Source organism: Sciurus vulgaris (genome assembly GCF_902686455.1).
Source record: "Sciurus vulgaris genome assembly, chromosome: 13".
Taxonomy (NCBI): Eukaryota; Metazoa; Chordata; class Mammalia; order Rodentia; family Sciuridae; genus Sciurus; species Sciurus vulgaris.
Window position 1 is genome coordinate 74,249,195 of NC_136474.1, and position 24,012 is coordinate 74,273,206.

The 24,012-nt window shown below is 44.8% G+C and overlaps 1 protein-coding gene across 4 annotated transcripts in view; it reads right to left on the reverse strand.

Moving 5' to 3' along the window:
- Positions 1-24,012, reverse strand: part of MYO5B (myosin VB) — a 377,648-nt gene that overhangs the window by 152,319 nt on the left and 201,317 nt on the right. For all 4 annotated transcript variants that reach the window (XM_079109234.1, XM_079109235.1, XM_079109236.1 and 1 more), the window contains exon 5: positions 711-867. In XM_079109234.1, the coding sequence (XP_078965360.1) occupies positions 711-867 (157 nt within the window). The remainder of the gene's footprint in view (positions 1-710; positions 868-24,012) is intronic.

Consider the following 24,012-nt stretch of genomic DNA (forward strand, 5'->3'; position numbering starts at 1 on the left):
GGAGCAGGGGGAGAAAAAGACATGTTTTTCTGACCCTAACACGTGATGATTTACGGCAAGAGCAACCCTTTATAAAGTGTCCCTGGCCCTGCCCTGTATCAGCTGCTGAGCCCTCCTAGCCCAGGTGGTCCTCGTGAAGTCCTGGCTGGTTCAGACAGGACCCAACCCGGCCAGTTCCTATCGTCACAGGCAACTTTTTTCTGAGGATCTTCAACAGATGCTATGTTATTACAATTCCCTCCCTCACTCCACCCCCGAAGATAAAATGTCCACATACTGTGGGGGAAAAAATATTCCACCTAGACTTCCCCGCCCCCCACCAGAAATGCCCCCGAGTCAGCAGGCCCTTCAGAACATCTGGCAGTTTTGGTGTTTTTTGACACATGATGTCACCAGGCGAGGGGCCAGCAGCAGAGATGGCAATAGATGGCAAAAAGCCCATTATCACAATATGCAGCAGAGTCCAGGGATGTGGAAAGATACCACCCAATGCTGGGGACCTGCGGGACACCACCAGGTGAGAATATTCTGAAAGTAGAGGTTTCACAGGCACCTCCATGGTTTCTTCCTCAGCACTGGATCTGGGCTCTCAGGAGGCAGCAAGGATGCTGCACACATAAGCCCCTTTCAAGGATTCTTATGGTTATCACACCCAACTCAAGCCCCCCCCAGTCCTGCCAGCATAGGAACTCCAACCAGGAAGGCGTTACCTCCATGATGGGACTGGATGCCAGGACCTTCTCCTCGATGTTGGTTTCACCAGCTGAGCCACCGACCGTGGCAAAGTAGCGCATGGCGTACTTGGCTGACACCGTCTTCCCAGCTCCTGACTCCCCACTGACTATGATGGACTGGTTCTTCTCATCTCTGGAAGGGAAGCAGCTCTGGTCAGTCACTGGCCAAGGAAAGGCTCCACTGCCTTTCAGGGACTATATCCGCCAAGGGGCTGAACCTCATTGAGGCTTCTCTCCCACTTTCAGGGGTGAATGTGAAATGACAGTGTAACAACAATCTGCCCTCCATCCACAGGCCTGTGAAAGATTTCAAAGTGCGAAGAAGCCCACCATTCTGAACAGGGTTTACAAATGCATATGTCTGCCTTTACCATGCATAGGAAGGCAGGGGCGGCCAGCAGGACACTCTCCAGAGTCCCGGGTGCTGCACCCCCGACCTCAGTCCTTACATACAGCCTGAGGATTGACAGATACACTTTCAGTTATATTATCTCATGTTGCTTTCTCCAGCATGCCCACCCTGGGCCACTGTGCAAGTTATGGTGTCTTTGAGAACAAGGATCTCTCTTCTCATGCCGCTAGCCACGGATTCGAATGTTTTGGCTCATACAGCTGCATCACCAAGTACATGATAGTAGCCACCAGCCTCATCTTGCCTCAAGTTTCCCAGAAATTGAATAAAAGAGCTATCAACTGCAAAGTGAGGGATTTGAGGCAGACTAAATTGAAAGCTGAAAGAAGATACCCTAAGATATAAACACATCTATATCCACTTAAAACAGTACGAAGACAGACAAGTAATGGAAAGGAGTCCATCAGATTTCTAAAGAACATGATTCTAAAGCACACAGCAAGGACAAACATTTGTACCATAGATTTGGGACAATGAGTGGCTGTAAGGGCTGGTCTCAACCACTCCTCCAGTTCCCAAACCCAAGAGGACAAGCACTCTGTGTCCAATGCCCACTAACAGTGGCACAAACCCTCAGCATGAACTGCAAGCAACTTAGGGCTTCACCGATGTAAACACATCCCACTTTTTTTTTTTTTTTTTTAAATAAAATGGAAACAGGTTTAGAACTCAGGATTCCTGGTGCCAGTTCCTGTGGCTTCCTAGGCAGAGTGGGCCAAAGAAGAACCAAGTCATCACCACAGGTGGCCTGCCCCTTCTTGTTAGTTATCAACACAGGGAGGCTGTAACTTACCAGCTTGTGTAAATGAACACTGGCATCTCTCCTCAACAGAGCCAACAGCTAAGAAACTGGAAAAGTGATACGATGACAGAAGGGAATCTAATTTGAGATATACTAGATGGATAGAAAAGAACCCACATATGTACAACTTAAAAAAAGATGGGGGAGGACCAGGGGAGTCATGTCCAAGGGCCAGGCTGAAGAAACCACGTATGAGCCACTCGAGGTCAACAAGGAGCTGTGCAGCCTCAGCTCACCCAAGTGATGAGCCAAGGGGAGAGACCCAGGTGCTCTGGGCGGCCAGCAGACCCTTAAGATAAGGCTGAAAACACACATCTTACAAACTCACCATCCAACGACTTGGAAACTACTACGTAGACTCCTACCGAGTTGTGGGAGATAGAGGTACAGTGCCTTTCTTGGATCCTCTCTGAGTTCCAGGATACTATTGTCCTCAGAGCGTAGGTCTCTGTGCCCCGTGACAACTTTACACTGAAAGGTGTAATGCCACCATGAATGCTCCCCATGCGCCCGCATCACGGAGAACTGGATTGTAGCAGCCAGTCTGTGTTCAACTTACGTGAGTAAGTGGATGAGTGCAGGCTGGGACTGAGCCTCAGTCCTCAGTGTAGACTCAGAATGGAGGTACATACTGTCCAGAGTGCTCAGCAAGAACCCCTGGGAAGCATCACACAGATGGCAGGGGAGAAGGTAACTGCTGCCAGGCTGCTGGCAGCACCACCACACGTGGGAAACTGAACTGCAAGGAAACCCAGGAAAAATAACACACTCGGTCCAGACAAGGTGCAAACCAACGCCCTTGCCACTTTTCACTCACGGCCCTGTACATCTGTGGAAATGACTAAAAAGCCATGCACTGCTCAGGAAAGAGAATGATTCACACAAGTGAATCAAACAAGGAAAGTTTCAGGAATAGGCAGGCCACTTTAAGGGTAAGTAGCCAGGAACTCAAAAAAGGAAAAAGGGGCCGGTTTACAATACAAGTGTAGAGGTCGAAAGAAGGAATCGAAGCAGTAAAATGACAAGAATAGCAGGATAAGCCCGTGGGTACGTGGCTGAGATGCTATCAGGTGTTATAAATGCCCAACTTAAAAACCCCTACATTTGAGGCTCTTTGGAGGAACAAGTATAGGAAATGCCCATGAGTGCTAGCTCCCGCCCAATTTAACAGATATTCGAGCTGGTACTAACAGGTAGGCTAATGTCAGGTAAATTCATCTCTTAAACCAGCAAGTGCATTTCAAAACTTCCCTAATTGAGACTGCTGTAAAATATGTGGGGAAATTGATGACTTTAATTCAGCTCTAATCACCTGTGCATACAGTACTCACATCCCCAGCCTATAGCAGGGCCAGGTGCACACTCGGTACATGTACACTACTGCATCACAACCCTCAGGGACAACATTCACCAGCACTCTCAACCCTGTTCAACGCATTATGTTTCCTTCCCACTCATTATTAGGCAACTAGAATCCAGGGTACAGACATTAATAACAGACTTGAATTTGAATTTCAGTTGCACCACTGATTAGCCATCTGACTTTGGAGAATGCAACTTATTTGACCTTCAGATAATCTCAGTGCAATCTCCTGGGACTTTAATCCTGAAAGCTCAAACTCTCTAAAGCGGTTGCCTTCATTTGGTACAGCGATCTCTAATTCATTCTACTACTTCTGCCAGATTAGATTTCTAAAGCACAGCTCTAATTGAATTTTCCCCTTTCAAGGAAGGAAAATAGCAATTCATTGCTTATCAAATCAAGTCTCAACTCCTTAGCTGGGCATTTGAACCCTTCTATAATGTGTAACACTGAAGCCCTTATCAAGTATGGGGCAAACAAAGAACACTGGAACTGCCTCAAGTCCTCATTCTGCCATTGACAGACTAAGCCACTTAACAGCATTATAGGGCAAACTGCACATCTCATATTTGCACAAGGCTGTATGAGATGGTCTCCACATCTCTTATAAGATGGTTTTATGATTCAGCCACGTAGGGCTACTGAAGTCCCTGAAGATAGCCCACATTCAGCATTGCTTTTCATGGTGTTCCCTCAACCTAAGGCCACCTTCAACACAGTCTTCCACTGAGATTCTACCCATGCACAGTGTCAGAAAGTCAGTCCCAACTTTCTGCCTTAGCATCCCAGGAGGTAATTATTTCTCTACCTCCTCAAGTCTTATGTCATGTGTTCTGTGCCACTTTTAAGACACTGTCACTTTTCATCCCACACTGTTAAGTCTCTGTGGTGACTTTACTTATGGTATGACTTTGGGTTGCTTCCTTTCTCTGATCCTTTGTCTTTTCATCTCTCAAGTGGACAGTCATGACTTGGATTCCCCAGGGGAGACATAAAAAAAATCTTAACAGGAAACAAAGGTAATGAGAAGCTCCTTGTTCCAAATTTCAGGTATCTAGAGCTGGTTATAGACAACATATTTGTAAGTATAGAATCCTATACCATATTCCTTCAGGTTTTTTTTTTTTTTTTTTTATTTTTGGGTGCTGGGGATTGAACCCAGGGCCTTGTGCTTGCAAGACAAGCACTCTACCGACTAAGCTATCTCCCCAGCCCCTCGTATCCTTCATATATATCCAAAGTGCGGCTCCATCCATTCAACCCAATTATAGAGACAACTCAGTTGGCAACTTGGGCCAATCTACTTTTTAATAAACCTTTCTTGAGTTCATTGAAATTTCCTTTGTCTAAACAAAGTAAATCATGGTCAAGGAGTTTACTGCCCTGCTATTATTCACCTTCTAGCCATCTTCAGGAAACACCCAAACAGAATTATGCTCTTGAAAGTCTGTGCTTTAGATCAGAGCTTAGGATTCTCAAGGGCTCAGCTGTTCTGCACCTTCCAGGCAAGACAGCACATGCATGTACACACACGCATATACACACACACAAAACCACCACCCCCAGCTCACATCAGAACCCCTCAACATCTGAGGTGAGATTTAATTGCTTCAAAGTCACCTTCTTTCTGTAAGCTTCCCACCAAACTACTGCAGCACTTCAAGCTCATGAGCAAGATGAGCCTCCCCTCCCCACTACTGTGGGGCCCCCAGTCAAAAAGTGGTGCATGTGGCAGCCAAAGCAACTGAGGTCCCCCCAAAGTGTGGGCTGATCACCAGGAAGCCACTCTGGAGCACTGTTTTAAGAATCACTGCTGAAGTGTTGTCTTATTTGGGCTTCCTCTGCAAATTCGTTTGTCACCTGTAGTCTCCAATCAGCAATATTTAGACCCCAAAGGGAATCTTTGTTCAAGTCACCTCTGAACTGGGCAAGTAGCCCTGGTTATGCCCCAAAGGTCCGACTTCCCAACAACTACTTAGGCTGTGACTGGCAAGGACAGGCAATCCCTTCTGTAGACCCTGACTTCTCACCACGTGTTCTGACAGCCACTATCAGTTCACAAGTTAGTCATTAAGCCAAGAGCTCCCCGAGGACAAGGCTCCCGACACCAAAACCCATCCAGCCCTTTCTTCCTGGCCCAAGGCCCTCTCCAAGTAATCGTCCCACTCTCTCCTCCTGTTCTAGCCAGAACCCTGGGGTCAGCGGGGATTCCTTCCTTTGCCTCAAATTCATCTCCAGGATATAATCTGTTCTATCCTCTACTTTTGGTCCAAGCCATTATCATCTGACATGTATTACACAAAAGCTTTCCAGCCTCTCTTAATATCTCACATGACTTTCTGAAAATGAATATTGGAACTACCTCCCCTTGCTTTAAGCTTTCCATGACATTTCTCTGAATAAGAGCCACACTCTACTGTGTCCAAGGATAAGGGGGCCCAGTACCTCCTGCCAACTTCACTGCCTGTCACTCTTGATTGATTATATCTGAGACACAAGGATTCTTTATTCTCTCCCACTTTGTGGTGGCCTAAAGCTCTTCTAGCTCAAACCAATTTTTCTCTTCTTTGATCTCATAGCTCTTAATGCCTGGTATTCAATCATATTCTGCTTTATGGCAGCTCAAGGGTAACTGCTCTTTAATGTACTTAATTAACAACCTATTTACATCATGCTCAAACTGTCTACCAAAGTCTTAGCCATGTGCTCTTATGATTCATAAAATCCTTAGGTGTCAGTCTTCCTGCTTTGATGTAAACAAATTTGGCAAGGCCAACTCATGTACCCAGAACTCCCCCACTGGTGAGACCTTGAGCCCAAACTTGGACACAGGTTGCTAGCTCTTCCTACAATTTTCCCCAACTATTATGTTACCATTATACCCTTTCTTCTATAATAGAGCAGTCACTTACGAATGCCCCAGAACAAGTTTAACTCTAGGACAAGATTAAATATAAATCAGGGTCCTCAGCACAGGTTGGTTCTACATCACCCTCTCAGCTCAAGCATCACTTCTCCACAAGTCCTTCTGTACCCATCCCACCTCCAGAGCCGAATGTTTTAGTCACCTACCTCTTGCCCACCTCACAACTCTGGTCTCCCCCACTGAATGTAAGTCTCATGATATTCAACCTCAGATACAAGGACTTGGATAGGCAGGCCAGCTCCTCAACTGTTTTCACACAACAGCCCTTAGCAAGGGCTGTCACATATAGTGGTACAATGTCTGCAGCCCCCCAGAGTACTGTACAAGTATCTGCCTGGAAAGCCAAACTTGGTGGTTCCTGCCCTATGTTCAATCTTCTCATGCTTATAGGAAGGGGGCCCACTGAGTTGCAGAAAGGCACAACTCTTTCCCCGAATTGTAAACTGCAAGAGGGAATAAAGAGCTAAAATACCACTTGTTTAGAGCCCTGACACAACACTATTGCCAACAGGAAGGGGGGAAGCCTGACCTGCCAAGGTGTAGCAAGGACAACCCATCTCCTTACATCACATAGTCCTGTTTCCTCCTATAGTGACAGATCTGAAAATTTGGGTGTCCATAAAATATACTCTGTTCACTAAGGGATCATCTATTGTTCTTGCCTGTCTATACCCTAATTACACTCTCAACACCACCACTTAAACACAGATCATCTCGTGGTAAAAAGGAAAAATACAGACTATGCTAGAGAACTAGTAGGAATTTTAATTAAGCATTTCTGTTCAACAAAGTCATCTATGTCAGTACCATGGACAGTGTTAGTAGGCAAGACCTGGAAAGCAGCTACAGCAAATGAAACGGCTACAAACAAAATTATATGAATCAAAAACCTATTATAGCAACATAAAAGATGGGAGAAGCATCAGACAGGAAGACATGGATAAGAAATCAGGTTAGTGGGGAGGGCACAATACATCTGGGGTATAGTGGTAGGTGAGGTTGAAGGTAGAGTTAGCTAAGTCGGGGATACAAAAAATTAAAGTAAGGCAAATTGAGGCTTGAAACAGCCATATACTTCCAATTATTTTAACATTGAAGGGCTTCCTCCCAAGGTCAGAAGCACCATAAAGACATCTGCTAAGAGGAATGGGTCTCAAGGTTCCAGGGGCGATTCCAAGAAGCCTTCTAACAAGGCAGCAAAGCTTGGAGGTAGGAAGGGGTTACACCCTGGGCACCAGGAAGAAGTGCTCCTGCAGGGTTCCAGGTGTGAGGGTGGCAGATGGGCACCCCAGAGCCTCTCGGCCATCGGGCACTCACATTCTGCACTGCCACACTCCCAGAACAGGGCTGCACTCGGGCACCCAGAACTCAACACAAACTATCAGGAGGGGCTGCCATATTCAGTGAAAACCGCTTAGTTTTTATTTAGTAGAGCTTTAAGTGTCTACCTGGTAAGATGAAAACGAACTTTTGACAATGTAAGAGGTAAGTACTTAACGCACTTAATACCCAAATATCATTTTCGTACCTGAGTTTCGCAGGGACCCTTAGAGTACTAAGCTCCATTTATCAACCTCCTAGGTGTAGCATGATACAGGCAGCAGCACAATCGATCTCTCTTCCATTCACCTGTTATTCCCTGAAGGGGCTGCCTCCACCTCAGATGCAATGGCATCCTGTAAATAACACCAGGCAGCTGCACTCGCCCACCCCTTCTAGGCAGATAAGCAGGGGTAGAGCGAGACCCAGCTCTGCACAGGTGATTCTTTAGTGTAAATGGGAAAGCACTCATTTCTTTGCTCTTGATGTAAGGGGCTGGGAGATGATCCCTAACATCTGTTGCTGCGCTCATATCATGGTTCCCGACACAGGCTGTAGCTGAACTGTGATACATTCCACCTACAGTGCAGTTTTCTGCCAGTCTCCAAAACACTTTGGAACCCAGAAACCTGCGGTTTACTCATGTGTGAGCAACACAGGCAAATGTTTTCTAGGATCTTATACTTCATGGACTTACGTTGGTCAATGTCACTGGCTAGAGGTGAACTATGATATATCTGTATAGTATCTATAACCTGTAGTGCCAAATATTCTTAACCAATTTTATTTGGCCTGGGAACTACTCTGCAGTGAGAGAGTTCAGTAAAAGGATTGTTCCATGGCCAGTAGTCCAGCCAGAACCTGGAGCTTTGTGCACTGAAGAACTCACCAAAATGCAGCCTCTTTACGCCCTACCGTCTGACCTACTGCCATTAAGACAGGATCTTCTATTCGACAGATGCTCCTTCACAGCCACTATATCTTATAAATTTAGTGCCTCCTTAAAGACCAATTTCCATACCAGTCTCACTTCTCCAGGGGGCCTTCAGGAGAGCTCATCTTCCTCCATGAGTTCAACTGCCATCCACGAGCTGTCCACACCCAGAAGCATCCCCCACTTCCCAAGGCAAACCCATGCACAACTGCAGGTGGAGGCTGCCCAGGTGCTCTGGAGCCCCCGCGTACAGAACAGAGCTCTTCAGCTCCCTGCACCTGCTTTCACCCCGCCTCTCCAATGTCACAAGGACCCACACAGAATGTTACCAGGCAGTGGGTGACAGAGGCGGCTGGGTCACACCACTTGCTGCTCTTCAAGTATTAGGAGTTGAATTGGCAGGAAAATAGGCTTTATTCATAGCCAATTTTGAGAGAAAATGGAATAAACATTGTTTCAAAACTTCCATCTTCTGAAGTTGAGGGCAACACTTTTAGGAAAGGCAGCATGCCAGGCCAGACAGAAGGTGGGAAATGTGCACTGGCAAATTTAGCCAGCCTGCACTCCCCAGGCCAGGCAAGGGACCGCCTCCATGCCCAGCCAGCTTGGCACCACGGGCCAGGGCAGAGCCCTGCCGTCTCTACCCTCAGCCTGAGGAAACTCTTCAATTTCACAGGGAACTTAAGTTTCAGTCTTTTTAAAAAAAGAGGTAACTGCCCTGGACCCCCTTCTCTCCCTTCCTGAGCTAGGCCAGGCTGACTGGTTTAATGTATTTTTTAAAATATAAATATATACAAATAGATATACAGACACACAAATAACGTTTTATCCATCCCCCAAACCCTGTTCATCTCCTTTCTCCTGGATCCTACCACAACATAACTTATTTCTGATTTTATGCACTACTCCCATCCATTCCTCATCACTGTGGCTGGAAAAATATTTCAACCCTCATCTGAACATTCTAGACCCTACTCAACATCCTTGGACCAGACTGTAGGATTCAGGGTACAGTAAGTTTTCAGCACTCCAGGATGTTCAGGACCATTCCCAGGGATAAGTCTAGGCACAGCTGTCAGGCTGTGCATAGGGAGGGAAAACACAGGCACTGGTCAAGGAAGAGTAAGTTTATAGAGCTCAGATCCTGACAGGTACATCATGGTCTCTGGTGACAATATGACCACAAAGCATCACCATTTCCTCACTGTAGAAAATACCTCCATCCTGATTGTATGCCTAGGACACCAATGGAAATTATGAAGCCTTCCCTGCTGGTCCCCGCAAAAAACCAGCTAGATCATAATCTCTGGGCACTGGAAAGAGGGGAAGCCTGGGTATTTGTTTTAAAATTCCGTAATTGATTCTAATTACTTTTGCTGGAGTCAAGAACCACTGCAAGACATTCAGCAGCTTTGTTAAGGTCCACTATATAAATACGCTCAGGCACAGCAATTCAAATACCTTGTAACTTATTCATCGTCAGTACAACACATCTGCAGCAATTTAAAACAAAGATTAGCTTAAACTAAACAGTCTTATTTGCGAATGTGTTAACTCCTCTTTTCCACCTGCAGGCAATAGGAGCCTTTACATTTACTTCCAAACTCAGTAAATGGTTTATGACAAGTCTCCTAGAAATCAAAGTAGAGTTTCCTTATTAATTGGATTTACTCTGAATTTCACACAGTTGGAAATAGCAGTGATCAGCTTTAGATGTTAGAGGCAGAGGTGCCCATGCATCAAGAAAAGCATCCTATTGCTGGCTACTCTCTGCAGTTGGAAGAAATAAGCAATATCACATTAAGCCCTCCCTTGGGGGTTCTTAACCTGGGATGCTCAGATTCCCAGCAGGTCCTAGCATAGAACCCAGAGTAACCTGATAGAATAAATATCTTTAGTCATACTATAATTTAACTTCAAGAAACACCAGGAAACCACAGCAGAGTTAGCAGAATCCAAGCTTTGTAACTACCATATTACAGCTGCTGCAGGTATCAATATGTATACTCATAACTACTTCAAAATGATGGCTACTGGATCTGCCATATGCATAATAAACCCCTTATATTTACATCAAATTTCTAAAACATTTTGGTAACTTTCACAGAGGTTTCCTTTGTAAAATTCTTGATTTTGCTTTTTGATCCACAAAGCCTAGTTATAATGTGGCTCAACACCTGATTTAGGACTTTCTGCCAAGCCTTTCCTTGTAAGGAAACATGCTGCCACACTGGGGACCCACTGGTTAATAAGGCATGACACCATAACATATAGCCTAGCACAGACCTGAACAAGATTGTTATTAAATATCCCAGACGACAGCCTTTCAAAAGTTTAATTTATTGTAAAATGAAAGACTCCTCTGCTTAGTACACTTTGCACATTATCAGTACGCTGGGAAACTTTCTGCCATAGGTGTCTGCCATGGATATGGTGCTTGAAGTTCAGTCACTTCACTCCTATGTACCTGCAAGAGCAGTGTAAGGACAGGACTAGATATTTGCTGCCCAAACTTAGAAGTGCATCAATTTTTCCTGGTGAACTTGTTTAATCAGACTGTTGAAGTCCAGGCCTAGCTCCTACTTAAGCAGGGCAGGAATAGAACCCTTGAATCTGCATTTCTAACAAGTTTCTTGGGGATGCTTCTCCTGCTCATGGGCACCCTGAGAACCACTGTACTAGATGATGCCCCCACCCCTTTGAGACTTCTTCCTTAGGCCTGAAACGGAATCTGCCTCCATTATTTTGGAACATGTAGAGGTCAAGGGGCTAGTTTAAGGAATGTCATTTATCAGCACCCCTCATTCACTGCCACAAGGCTCACAAAGACCCTTAGGTCAAGCTCTCCTAAGACCACACAGTCTCAACCCCAAGACCCAGAAACTGCTCTTTCAACCACTGAAATAATTGAGAATTGAGAATCTGGGGGTAGGGCTCAGCACTAAAATGATCAAGAACTACAAAGTCCACTGTTACGGTTTAGATATGAGGAGTTCTGCCCCAAAACTCAAGTGTTAGACAATCCAAGAATTTTCAGAGGTAAAATGATTGGGTTGTGAGAGCCTTAACCTCATCAGGGAATTAATCCCGGCAGGGATTAACTGGGTGGTAATTTTAGGCAGACAGGGTGTGGCTGGAGGAGGCAAGTCTCTGGGGTGTGCCTTTGGTGTTTTTATTCTGCCCATGGTGAGCAGAGCTCTGCTTCCTGATTGCATGTCCTGAGCTGCTGTCTCCTCTACACCCTTCTGCCATATTGCTTTGCCTCACCTCAGGCCCAGAGAAGTGGAGTTGGCCATTTTTGTGCTGAGACCTCCAAAACCACAAGCCAAATAATCATTTCCTCTTCTAGTTATTCTTATTGGGTCTTTTGGTCACAGTAACGAAAATGCTGACTAATACACTCACTTCAGGAGACATGATAGTGGCTAAATGGCATAAAATCCAAGGCATAGCAAGAAATCCCAGAACATGGTACATGGTAGGCGCTTAACTCTTTATCAGTACATAGATAATGGGGTTGGGGAAAACTCGAAATGTAGTTTAGCTACATTCAACATCAACTATTTAATATTTAAGCTTAAATTACCAGACAGCACAATGATTATGAATATCATTTTACATTACACTAATTCTGCTATAAGCATTTTTCAATTGCAAAAGTAAACTCTCAATTTTCAGTGTTTTACCTATGAAAATTAGATTACTCCCTCTAGGCACAGATCCACATGGCTACAATACGGGAATCCTAATGCCTTAGGAATCTCACTTCTGATCCCATGTCCTACCCCAAAAACTGAAATGTTCTACAGGCAGATACAAGAGGAGGCCTCAGCCAAACAGTTGTAAAGCTTCTCAGGAACCCCGAGATGGGAAACAAGTCTCAGTCCACAGTGGTGTCTGCAACTTCCTTTCTCATTGCTTCCAAAAGAGCAGCAAAGACTACTGCACCAGAGGCTTTCCCAGGATGAGGAGACAGGAACAAATCCTCCACGAGACGCAGGTACGGACTTGACATGGGATCAAGGATTGACACTTCTTTCGGTGGGAATATCAGCTGGGGAACCAGCAGCACAACTCCAAGACTAGTAGGTAGAGATCTGGGGACAGACAGACACAGGGTGTCAAAGCATCTTCTCTCCCTCCAGTCAGGTCTCGAGACCAGGAGTATCCCCAGGACTCTGAGAACACAGAACTAAGGAATAAAGACAACGTTTACTTTCCTACACAGCTTTCTTTTGCCAATGAGCCAAGACCCAGAGAAAAGAACACTTCAGTTACCATGTGCACAATGAAATAGAGATTCCGTAAGAGGCGGCTCTTCAGTTTTCCGTCCCTTCCTCCTTACCATGTTCTTCCTGAGCTTCAACACACCTCCTTCCTTCCCAGGTCCAGGTTTTAGTCATTTTACCAGCATCCACCAAAGACAAATCACATGCACAGAAGCTGAGAGAGACTGTCACTAGGCATGATCTCATCTGACCACATCTAAGTAATTTCTTGGCTACTTCCATTCTGGTGGCCCAGGGAGCTCCTGAATTGGGTCTGGGTTAGAATTCCACTGCAACCTGCATTATGGAGCCTCTCCAGGCACCCCAGGCCCAGTGGGTCCTACTGGCAGACTCCTACAGGACTATCCACAGCAAAATGAACAGGACAATCACAAATCACAGAATGCAACGTGAGACTGTTAAGACTTGAGAGATTAGGGCAGGGGGTGGGAGAACATGAAGACCCATGAGAGAGATCTGCCTGACCCAGCAAGCTTCATCCCCACCCAAGCGTAAGTAGTACCAATGACAAGAAGACCTGTTGCAAGTTCCAAGTAACACAGTCTACTGGCTCCAGACTACTCTTGCTGCCCCTCATGGAGTCATGTTTTCCTCTTACATCTTTTCTTCATGTGATAATTTTGCATTTTCCATTTTTTATTGATGCACTACAATTCCCTACAGAAATAGAATTCATCATTACTTATTTGTATATGCACACAACATAATGTAATTTGGTCCATCACTCCCTACTATTTTCCCTGTCCTCTATCTCCTTTCTAGGGGCACACCCTGCCTCTTTTTGTATTTCTCACCTCCACTTGAAAGAGAAAACATATGACCCTCGACTTTGAATTTGGCTTATTTCACCTAACGTAGTGCTCTCAAAGTCCATTCATTTTCCTTCAAACGCCAATTTCATTTTTGAGATTATTTTTAGTTGTTAGACCTTTATCTTTTTACTTATATGCAGTGCTGAAAAGGGAACCCAGCGTTTCACACATACTAGGCAAGTACTCTGCCACTGAGCCACACCACGAGTCCCTCAAATGTCAATTTCATTCTTGATAGCACAATAGAACTCCATTGTTTGTTTCTATATACCACGTTTTATCTATTTATCCATTGACTGACACCTAAGCTGGTTCCAAAGTTCGGCTACTGTGAAATTGGGCTGCTATAATCAAGGGTATGTATTCATCTCTGTAGTATGACTTTGTTTTGGGGGGGGCGTAACTGGGGATTGAACCCAGGGGCACTTAACTACTGAGTCGCATCCCCAGCCCTTTCTATTTTGGGACACAGTCTAAGTTGCTTACAGCCCAAGTTGCTAAAGCTTGCTTTGAACTCAAACCACCTGCCTCAGCCTCCTGAGTCACTGGGATCATAAGCATACACCACCAATGATGACTAATTCTTTACGATATTATACCAAGGAGTAGCATACCTGTGTTTATATTGTGGCTCCAAGTCTCTTCTTTTGAGGAAGAACCATACCAATTTCCATAGCAATTGTGCTTCTTTACGGTTCTATTGACAGTGTGTACATGTTCCTTTTCCTCCACATCCTCTCCAGTATTTATTATGGTTTGAATTCCTTGATGGCTGTCATTCTAATGTAATGTAATCTCAATGTAGTTTTGATCTACATTTCCTTAATTGCTAAAGTTTTTCAACATTTCTTCATATTTCTTGGTCATTTGGATTTCTTGAGAAGTGTCTGTTGAGTTCACTTGTCCATGTAGTAATTGGGTTATTTGGTTTTGGTGTTTTATATATTCTGAATATTAATCCATCAGAAAAGTAGCAAGTGTTTTCTCTCATTCGTTAGGTTCTCTTTATGCTCATTTCCTGTGCTGCACAGAAGCTTTTAAATTTGATGCCATCCCATTTAACTCTTGGCATTATTTCCTGAACTCGAGTCCTACTGAGCGAGTCATTGCCTGTGCTTACATGCTGGACTGTGGACCCTACCTTTTCAATCGACTTTTGCACAGGTAAGAGAATGATTTAGTCTTATTTGTCTACATACTTCTGTTAGAAATCTCAATCTCCTATACCCATTTCACATGCAAATCCTATCGAATTCCCCACACCCAATTCCAAGGCCATTTTAGGACACCCACCCTGAAGATTCACCTGGAAATAGGTGCTTCCCCTCTGGATGCAATTGCTGCACACCTGGATCTAAGTGGCTGCTTTCTTTACCGATGGAGAAAGCTGACTCAGCTGGATGACTTGAGAGCCACACTAAGTTGCACAGCCTGACACCAGAAGTCCAGCATCTTTTCCTCCAATCATATCCAGGTCCCTCCAACATCTCACATCCTACCCAGGAAAGGCTGCTAGGTGACATCTGTTTCAGACTGAAGGTGTTGAAGCAAAGACAACCTATCTCATGGCATTCAGAACAGAGCAAGCGCACAGGGATGTCAGCCGTATTTATCACTAACACTCTTTTATTCATGAGTCTCTCTGGTACAATGTCCCTGGTTTATGGATCCTGGGACTCAAATGAGTAATATCCCGAAAGTCTCTGAACACATCTGAGACCTCAAAATGCAGACTCACTTTAATGGACTGGAAAAGACCCAATAATGGAAAGAAAAAAATCATTCATTCATTAGGCTGGCAGGAAAATCTGCCGATTCAAAATAGGTCTCTAACAAAACTGAAACCGAGGAGTACCTCTCCCTCCAGTCACACAGGCTTAGGATGGTGCCTGTAAAATACTATGCTACAGATCTAAATGTGACATGCTCATGGCACTCCTCCCATCCACAGCTAGCCGAGATTTTAAGGTGGAAAATGAAGTCACTTCCAGAGATGAGATTACACTTAGACCAATCCCTGGACTTCAGCAGCAGCCTCAGGCCAAAAAAAACAGGCTTCTCAAGAGAATCATAGGAGCCATCAACTTGGGCTGAGTAGGCAATTAATTCCGACTGTGGTTCTAATTCAGTCCCATGGACGGCCTGCCTCGCCTCGCCTCCACACCCCGCTCCCCTAGCGCTTACCCCTCTCACATCACCAGGGCTGTAGAAGACAGGTTTTCATGACTCCTGGCATTTCTGAACCCTGAGAGGACATGCTTAGCTAACCGTACCTCAGGAACTTAGTGAGCATCTGAAATCACATGTAGCGGGAGGTCTGGTGTCTTCTACCATCCTGGTTGGGTAGGGAGTCGAGGAGCGGAGTCACTGTTTAATGTGGAATGTTCCCAAGCCCTGTGAAAATGGAAGTTTCTTCCTAGTGCCCACAAACCTCTCACATTAAGGGAAGGGGTGGGGACAGGGGTCAGACGCTCCGACCACCTGGCTACTCTTTACTATGCACCTCACTGAGTAAAATTTTGAGCTTTTAAGAATAGGAAAATTGCTCGAGGTGCTGACACTCCAAGGGATTCGTGTTTAGCACATCTGAGACCCAAGAACATTTCAGTTGAAATGCAGAGATCGCCGACAGTCTGAGGGTTCCGAAAAAGAGGTTGTCCAAGAGGGCAGACTACGCCCATGTGGCAGAGCTTCTAGAATCAGGGATCATTAGATGTCAAAACGCTGACAACCCTAAGGCTGATCTTGACCAAGAGAAGATTGCAGATGGATGGGAACTTCAGAGCCAGCAATTTGCTGTGCAATCAATTCAAACAGGGGCCAGGGACTGAAACACAGAAGAGTTTCAGCTCTTCCCTTTTAAGGGAATTTTGGGGTTCAAGTACGTAATGACCTTGTGCTGGGGGCAGAGAGTGACCACTTCAAAAAGTCAATTTATTTTCTATCAGAAATCAGACAATGGCTTTCCATCAGCAGGGTGACCATTTTAATGTGAATATATGATTATCCCTTCAAAAGGAGTTTTGAGCTTCCTCCTATTTCAATAGCTATAGGGACTGAGCAATATAATTAAAACAATCTTCAAGTATTGGCAGGCCAAGGGTTTTTTACTTTTTAATCTGTAAAGATTTTTTTAACAATCCATTCTGGGCTTTCTTTTAATTCCAATTGATTTTTAGTGATAGTGATGAGAATTCCCTCATTTTCAAAACTCCAAATGGTCCAGTATTTTTAGTGTCATTTATCACAATCCATAGGCATTTCAAATTTCAAGAAATAGTGTTGGAGTAGCAGGATGAGGGAAACCTGCTTGGCAGGGTTTTTTTTTTTTTTTGTCGTCCCAGAGATTGAACTGAAAGGTACTTAGTCACTGAGCCACATCCCTTTTCCCCACTGCCCCTTTGCCTTTTTTTTAAAGCCCGGTATCACAAGGTGCTTACAGCCCAAGTTGCTGAGGCTGGCTACAACTTCTTCCTGTGCCACTGGCATGAGCAGACAGCTTCAGATGCTGCGCTGGTCCCAACTACTTCATAAACTGCTCCAATTCTGGGTCTCAAGTTTTGCCTTCGAGGGGCTATCTGGTGTAAGAGCTGGATTGTGGTCCATCCTATATTCCATTTGTACCCATCTGGAACATGTCAAGATTCTTGCCGGTACCAGAGCTGTCCCCACGTCCTAGCTACCTGAAAGTACTACAAGGAACAAAGCACAGTCAACTCCCAAAATGTCTCTTAAAATTTTTTTCTTAATTTCATAAAGCTTGGATTTTTAAAAGGCTGACTTCTAATTGGAAAGGGAAATCCTTTTAAAATGAGGCAGATTTGTCTGTGTGCTGATTAGCATGTGTGCTACAGAATTCATCTTGAGGTAGTATGTTACCTACAAAAACCTAGCACAGTACTGATGTACAATCAGTCACACCTGCCCCTCTGCCCATATCCCACCTGTGTTCGCCTCACTTTATCAGGTCTTGGCTCAAAAATTAAGACCCTTCCTCTCCACCTCCTCAGAAATGCCATCCGAATCTGCCACTCTACCTTACAGCTCCAACGAGGTAATCCATATGCCACACAATTCCCCTTACTTTTTAATCTGTATAGTGAGTAGGAATCAACAGTTTTAGTGTATTCCCAGAGTTGTGTAACCATCTCACTTTTACAGCATTCTATCAGTGAGAAGAATTACCCAACAGCAATTGCTTCCCACTGCCCACCACCCCCATTTCCTACCCTGATTTTTACATATCTATGTAATTGCTCATTCAAGACACCTCAGGTAAAAGGAGTATGGGATGTGCCATTTTGTGCCTGGCTTATTTCCCTTAGCATAATATTTAAGGTTCATGCATTTTATAGAATGTATCAGTGTTTCATTCCTAATTTTTTAAAAATATTTTTTAGTTGATGGACCTTTTATTTGTATGTGGTGCTGAGAATCCAACCCAGTGCCTCATGCATGCTAGGAAAGCACTCTTACCACTGAGTCACAACCCCAGCCCAACTTCATTCCTTTAAATAGGTGAACAATGCAATATTCCATGGTATGGATGGATGGATATTTGGGTTATTCCCACTTTAGGCCACTACAAATATTGCTATGATTACTCACAGACTATTGTGTAGACCTGTGTTCTCATTTTTCTTGGGTTAAATGTCTTATGGGTAGGAGTAGCATTTTGAGTTTTCTTGGACAATGAAAATCCCTTTTACTTTAAGCCCATCAAAATCTAACTTAAAAGATGCAACACCACATACTATTCAGGAACAATTCCCATGCCCGTATTTCACGGGAAAGCTGTTTGGTAGTTTAAAAAACAAAACCAAACAAAAAAACAGCTGAGATGGAACAGAAATTCCTAACCCCAAGGTAACTCACCTGACAGTCCTTTCAGTTCAAATGTTTATCAAATAAAACCTCTTTTAAAACTAATACTTATTCCTGTGAAACTGGTTTAGTATGCTTGACTCCTAGGAAAACCAGTTAGCATTAAATTTTAACTACCTATAAATAGTAAATAATTCAAATGTCCCTTAATATAGTAACCACTTTGGCAATCTCAAAATGACTTTTAGGCAATTTAGTTTCTTGCACATAACCTTGGAATGGGTCAGTTTTAAGGGTTTTTTTTGTTCACTTACACACTTCTACTAGACGATACGTTCTGTATACTTTTCCTTTTTTATGCTGTGAAGAATGTTATCCTTGATGGTATTTTGTGCATATTTTCCACTTTTTAGAAGACATGCTAGCTAAGCATGTCTTGGCAGGCCTGTAGTGCCAGCTACCTGGGAGGCTGAGGCAGGAAACATTGCTGGAGTTCAGAAGTCAGAGACCAGTCTGGCCAACACAGCAAGTCCTGCCACTTAAAATCTTGAGGATTTCAATATGAAGTTTAAACTGAATATGATAAGCCAAGAAATGTTTTATGAAAATAATGTTAGTAGCCGACACTCATGCAGTTCCTTCGAGGTTCTGTATGTCAGGCATTTTCTAGGTAGCAGAGCAATCCTGAAGGTCCTATTGCCATTCCCATGAGGACAGAGAGCTGATGAGACTTGCCTCAGGTCACACAGCTGGCTAAGTGGCAGCCTAGCCCCTGTACCCCTGCTCAGATCACGTCACCACTGCTGCTTATGGATGGGAAGGAGGCTGTCCTGGCAACAGAACATCACAGCACATGGTTTAGTGGGCTGTCCTTTCAATGACCACTCTCAAGTTAATTGAGGTTCTTAAGCAGTTTAAGAATCACAAGGAGGGAGGGAGGGAGAGCTGTCAAACTGAAGAGCTAACGCTCGTCTCTGACTGGCTCAGATGAAGATCTATGCTCCAATCTATAAAATTACCCAGCTCGCATTACTGTACTTGCTCGTCGGAAGGAATAATGTGAAACCATGTCACACTCCAGAGCCATTTATTCTCCACTTGGGAGACGAGACAGTAAATCCAACAGTCGTATGAAACTCCAAAAGAAAAACCTTATTTATGTTTGAAAAGAATTAAGTTCATAAACATGATTTCTAATTCATACTACTAGCAAGCACTGGAGGCATTCTAGGCTATTATACAAACATGTAATGTCACTGCTCTGAATGTTTTATGATTTCTATAAGATGGGTTATTAAACTCCAAATGAGAGGGCACAAACTGCTCAGCCCCCAGCCCTCCCACTTTCTTCCCGGATCATTACAGACAGTGTGCACATCTGCCCTTCTCCTGCCGGCCACTGTGTTGTTCCTTAAGACACAACCCTGCTCTGGATCTATCCCATTCATCAAAAGTCACTTTTCTGGTCCACTCTCTCGGAGCCTCGTATTTAGCTTGCCACCTCACTGAAAAAGGGTCTCACAAACTACTTTGCCCTGATCACACGATGTGATGTTCATTTTGGCAAAGGAGAAAGTGGTTTGAGCTTGAGGGCTCCTTCGGTTCGTGTGGACATGCAATACTGAAGAGAACTGGGATCTGACCCTGGCCAGGGTCCTGCCCTCTAGTGAAGTTTAAAAGGAACCTCATACTGGTTCCTCAGCACATTCTCATCCCTGATTCTCATCCTTTTTAAAATAAAGAGAGTATATCTCTAAGGATCCTTCCAGCTGCCAAAGTCTGATTCTGTCCCTTTTTCCTATGTTTCCTCCATTCCAACTGTGACAAATTTCAGGTAGCCCAGGTTAGAGCACATTCATGGCCACCAGAGACCAGGACAGGGGTGACTTAGTGTGGTACTCCACGTCTTTAACACTACACTTTTCATCCACCTGAAAACCCTGCAGTCCCCCCTTCTTAGTTACTACTCCAGCCAGGGCCATGGTCACTTCACCCAGCCACCTGCAGCTCTCTGCATGAAGACTGCATCAATCCATAGCATGCACAGGTCTTGCTTCAGACTTTTTTTCTCCCAGAATCTGTGGAACTTCTTGTTCCACTCAAGGGATTTTCAGACAACATTTTGGACAAAATTCCCCAATTTTATCCATCCAACATCTCTGTCTACCATGTACTGAAATTGTCAGGGATCTCAAGCAAGTGAGGGAGAAGCCCTGGAACATACCCTCAACTTCCTGCCACCACGCCCACCACCTCCCCACCGTGGCATCTTGTTTCCCCCTTCCCTTCCATCAGGCAAGAGAACCCTGCCTCCCAGTGGAGAGGACTTGCATCCCCTGAGCTCTGGATCCACCTCCCAGGCTGTGATGTCATCTCTGTCCTCCATACTCCACAGCCTCAACCATCTCTACCCCCAGCTCCCTCCCAGCAGGGTTTTCACAGACTGACAATTTACCATAGGACAGAAACACACTGCCTCATCCCTGGTAGTGAGGAAGGATCTGAGGTCTACAAGCCTCACAGTCAAAGCCAAGGTCAGCTGAGAGGCTACAGCATGGCCTTAATGAGTAGGGCCCTCAACTCAAGCAAGGAGGGCAGAGTCAGAGGTAGCAAGTCTGTTTTAGGTAGTTTTTCATCACTGACCAAAATACCCAAGAACAACTTGGAGGAAAAGTTCATCTGTGGCTCAATTTCTTAAGTATCAGTTCACGGATGGCCAATTCCATTGCTCTGGGCCCCAATCAAGTAGAACATCAAGGGGAAGGGCATGGTAGAGTTCTTCCTTCACAGCAAAGTAGTAGAGAGGCGAGGGGCTACAGGGCAGATGTACCTTTCCAGTAACGCCCCCAGTGACCCACCTCCTTCAGTCACACCCCACCTACAGTTTCCACCTGGTCCCTCCCAACTCGGAGGGGCCTATCGGTTACAACTCTCACAAGTCTACCTTTCCACCCCTCAATAGTTACAGTAGTGTAACACAGGAGCTCCTGAGGGACCTTCCAAAACCAGAACAATACCCAAGCCACATTTTTGAGGTGTAACAGATGACATGCTGAGAATACATACATTTTAACAGTTTTTGACTTAGTTGACAGGAAAGGTAACACTTTAAACAAAGTCAAAGGGCAGGAAGATGGTTATTTTTAGACAGGAAAATCTTTGCGAGTCCTCTAAATAATATAACAGTTACCAGTCTACTCAATTTCAAGGACTGCTCCATCTCCAAGGCAGACATGCTGATACCCAGGGCACACAAATAGCTCAAATTTGATGCCCACCCAGCAGCCACCTTCATGGGGCGCAGAGCATGCAGACAAAAGGTTGGCACAGGGTGGAACAAAAATCATACCTGTATAGAATCTACCACTGGTTTGCACTCCCAGTACACCCAGAGCAACACGTACAGACGCTGAGGATGAAGGGCCACGTGTACTGTGATATCCACCAGAAGTCCCAGGTGGCAACAGGTAGACTCACACTGGTTGTTTCTCAGCAGTTATTACCACACTGCAGCCACAAAAACTTCCCACTATACAGAGCATATTAATTTGTACAAGTTGGATACCCCTTGAGAGAGGACAGCTACAAACCCAGAGTCATTCCACAGAGAAAAGCTCAGAGAGGACAGCAAGAGACTTGCAGCAGCAGGCAGAGTTGAGCTCCAGTACCTGCACTGCAACTCATGACTTGGTGACCTTGGCCCAGCCTTCTATGCTCTCAGGGCCTCAGCTCTCAACAGGCTGCCCTTCCACACTCCTGTAGTTACGGAAAGGGGCCACGAGGTAGAGGAGAGGGGGAAAGGTCAGGAAACTGAAGGGCAGTATCAACATGAATTACGAAAAATGCTACAGATCATGTTGAATGCAGCACACCACCTGATGGAAGGCAAGGCTGTCCAAGAAAAGCCATTTTTCTAACCACCCCTACAGAGGGAACATTAACTCAGTTGAGACTCACTAGTCCAGATTTCTTACAGGTTCCTCCTCTTCTACCAGAACTTCGAGCAACCAAGTTCCTCAGATATGAGTGCCACCTTCCTAACACTCTCCACGGCTCAATCATCTACCTCCAAGGCTTTAAGTACCACCCACAGGTCAAGACCTCTCAACTTCATACATTCAGCTACTAGACAGCTCTGCTTGGATTACAGGGTTACGATAGGGCATCTCAGATTTAAGATGTACCAAATAAACTGTTTTCCAACCCCAAGAGTATCTCCTCTTTCCTTACCATCTTCTTAGTCTCAGAAAACAACTTCTATTTGGCCAGTTTCTCAAGTCAGAAACCCAGAAGCATACCCAAGTGATTCACCAGCACAGGGTTTTGAGTTTGGGTGCCTAGGTTCACATTGTCATTTTCAACTGCCCACCACATGCCCTATGCAAGATGCCCCACTTCCCTGGTTCCACTGCCAAACCTACAAAATTGAGACAGTATTCCAATAGCAAATAATGCTCTTGTGTTAATTAGCACACCAGAAAATATTCCCTCTTCTCATGAAGGCAAGGAAAACAAAGCCTAGCAATGAAGCAGGGAAATGTTTCTTAAATACATTAGTATGCTTCTCCCACATTCCTGTGGCACTCTCCTTCCTCAGCTCAAGGCATTAAACTGTCTCAAGAGGATCAGGATTATTCTAATAGGAAGGCAAAAACAAAGGAGAAGTCCCATCAAGGTCATCCAATTCCCAAAATTTTTGGTTCCTAGCATAAGCAGGTTAAAATCCCGACCGTCAAGAGAAGAACATCTGAAAATCAATTAACACCCACTCAATGCCACAAGCCAGGTCTGGTGGTCATAAACATCAGTTTCCATATACACTGGGGTCCAAGAATTCAGGATATGACATGATGCAGGAGGTCCCATCTACCAAGGAAGCCAGGAAGGCAGCTTGGTGCCAAGTCCACAAAGGTACCAGGGGAGGCCCACCATGCCATCATTTCCCTGTTCATCCTTCCCCTATGTCCTGTGTTTAGAACAGGCTTAGAGGAAACCCCTGCACCAGACTAAGGCGAAGCCAAGCCTCAGGAGGGAAGCCCAAGCTCAGCTGGGGCATCCTGGGGTTTATGACTGACAGGAGGCCAGGGTCACTAGAGGAAGCAATTGATGGACACACAGGATAGTGGGGAGAGGGATGGAACTAGCTTCCATGCCCAAGTTAAAGAGGGTCTTCTAGGTTTCTTCTTTCAAAAGTAAACCATGTATTTTATTTTTATGGTTCTCCTAATTAAACTCTGGAAGTTCCTCTGAAAAAGTCATTTTGGTCATTTACTACTATGACACTGAAGACCTCTTCTAGTAGTTCTAGAAACATTGCATCAGGTGTACATCAAAGAGCTGGAGACAATAGCAACACCTGGACTCTAGAATGGACACAGTCACTTCGCTAGGTCATCTGGACAAGTTCTACAACTTGGGTGGCCCAACAATACAACTCACAATGGTACACTCTACCAAAGCAATGTGTGATCACAGCTCAGAGGACAGGCACTAGAGTATTTTGGTGGGCTTATTAACAATTGTAGCAAGAAACTATTAGTAAATCTCTAGGAATGCAACTCAAAAGCCTCTACACCCCAAGAGAATCAAGAGGGCC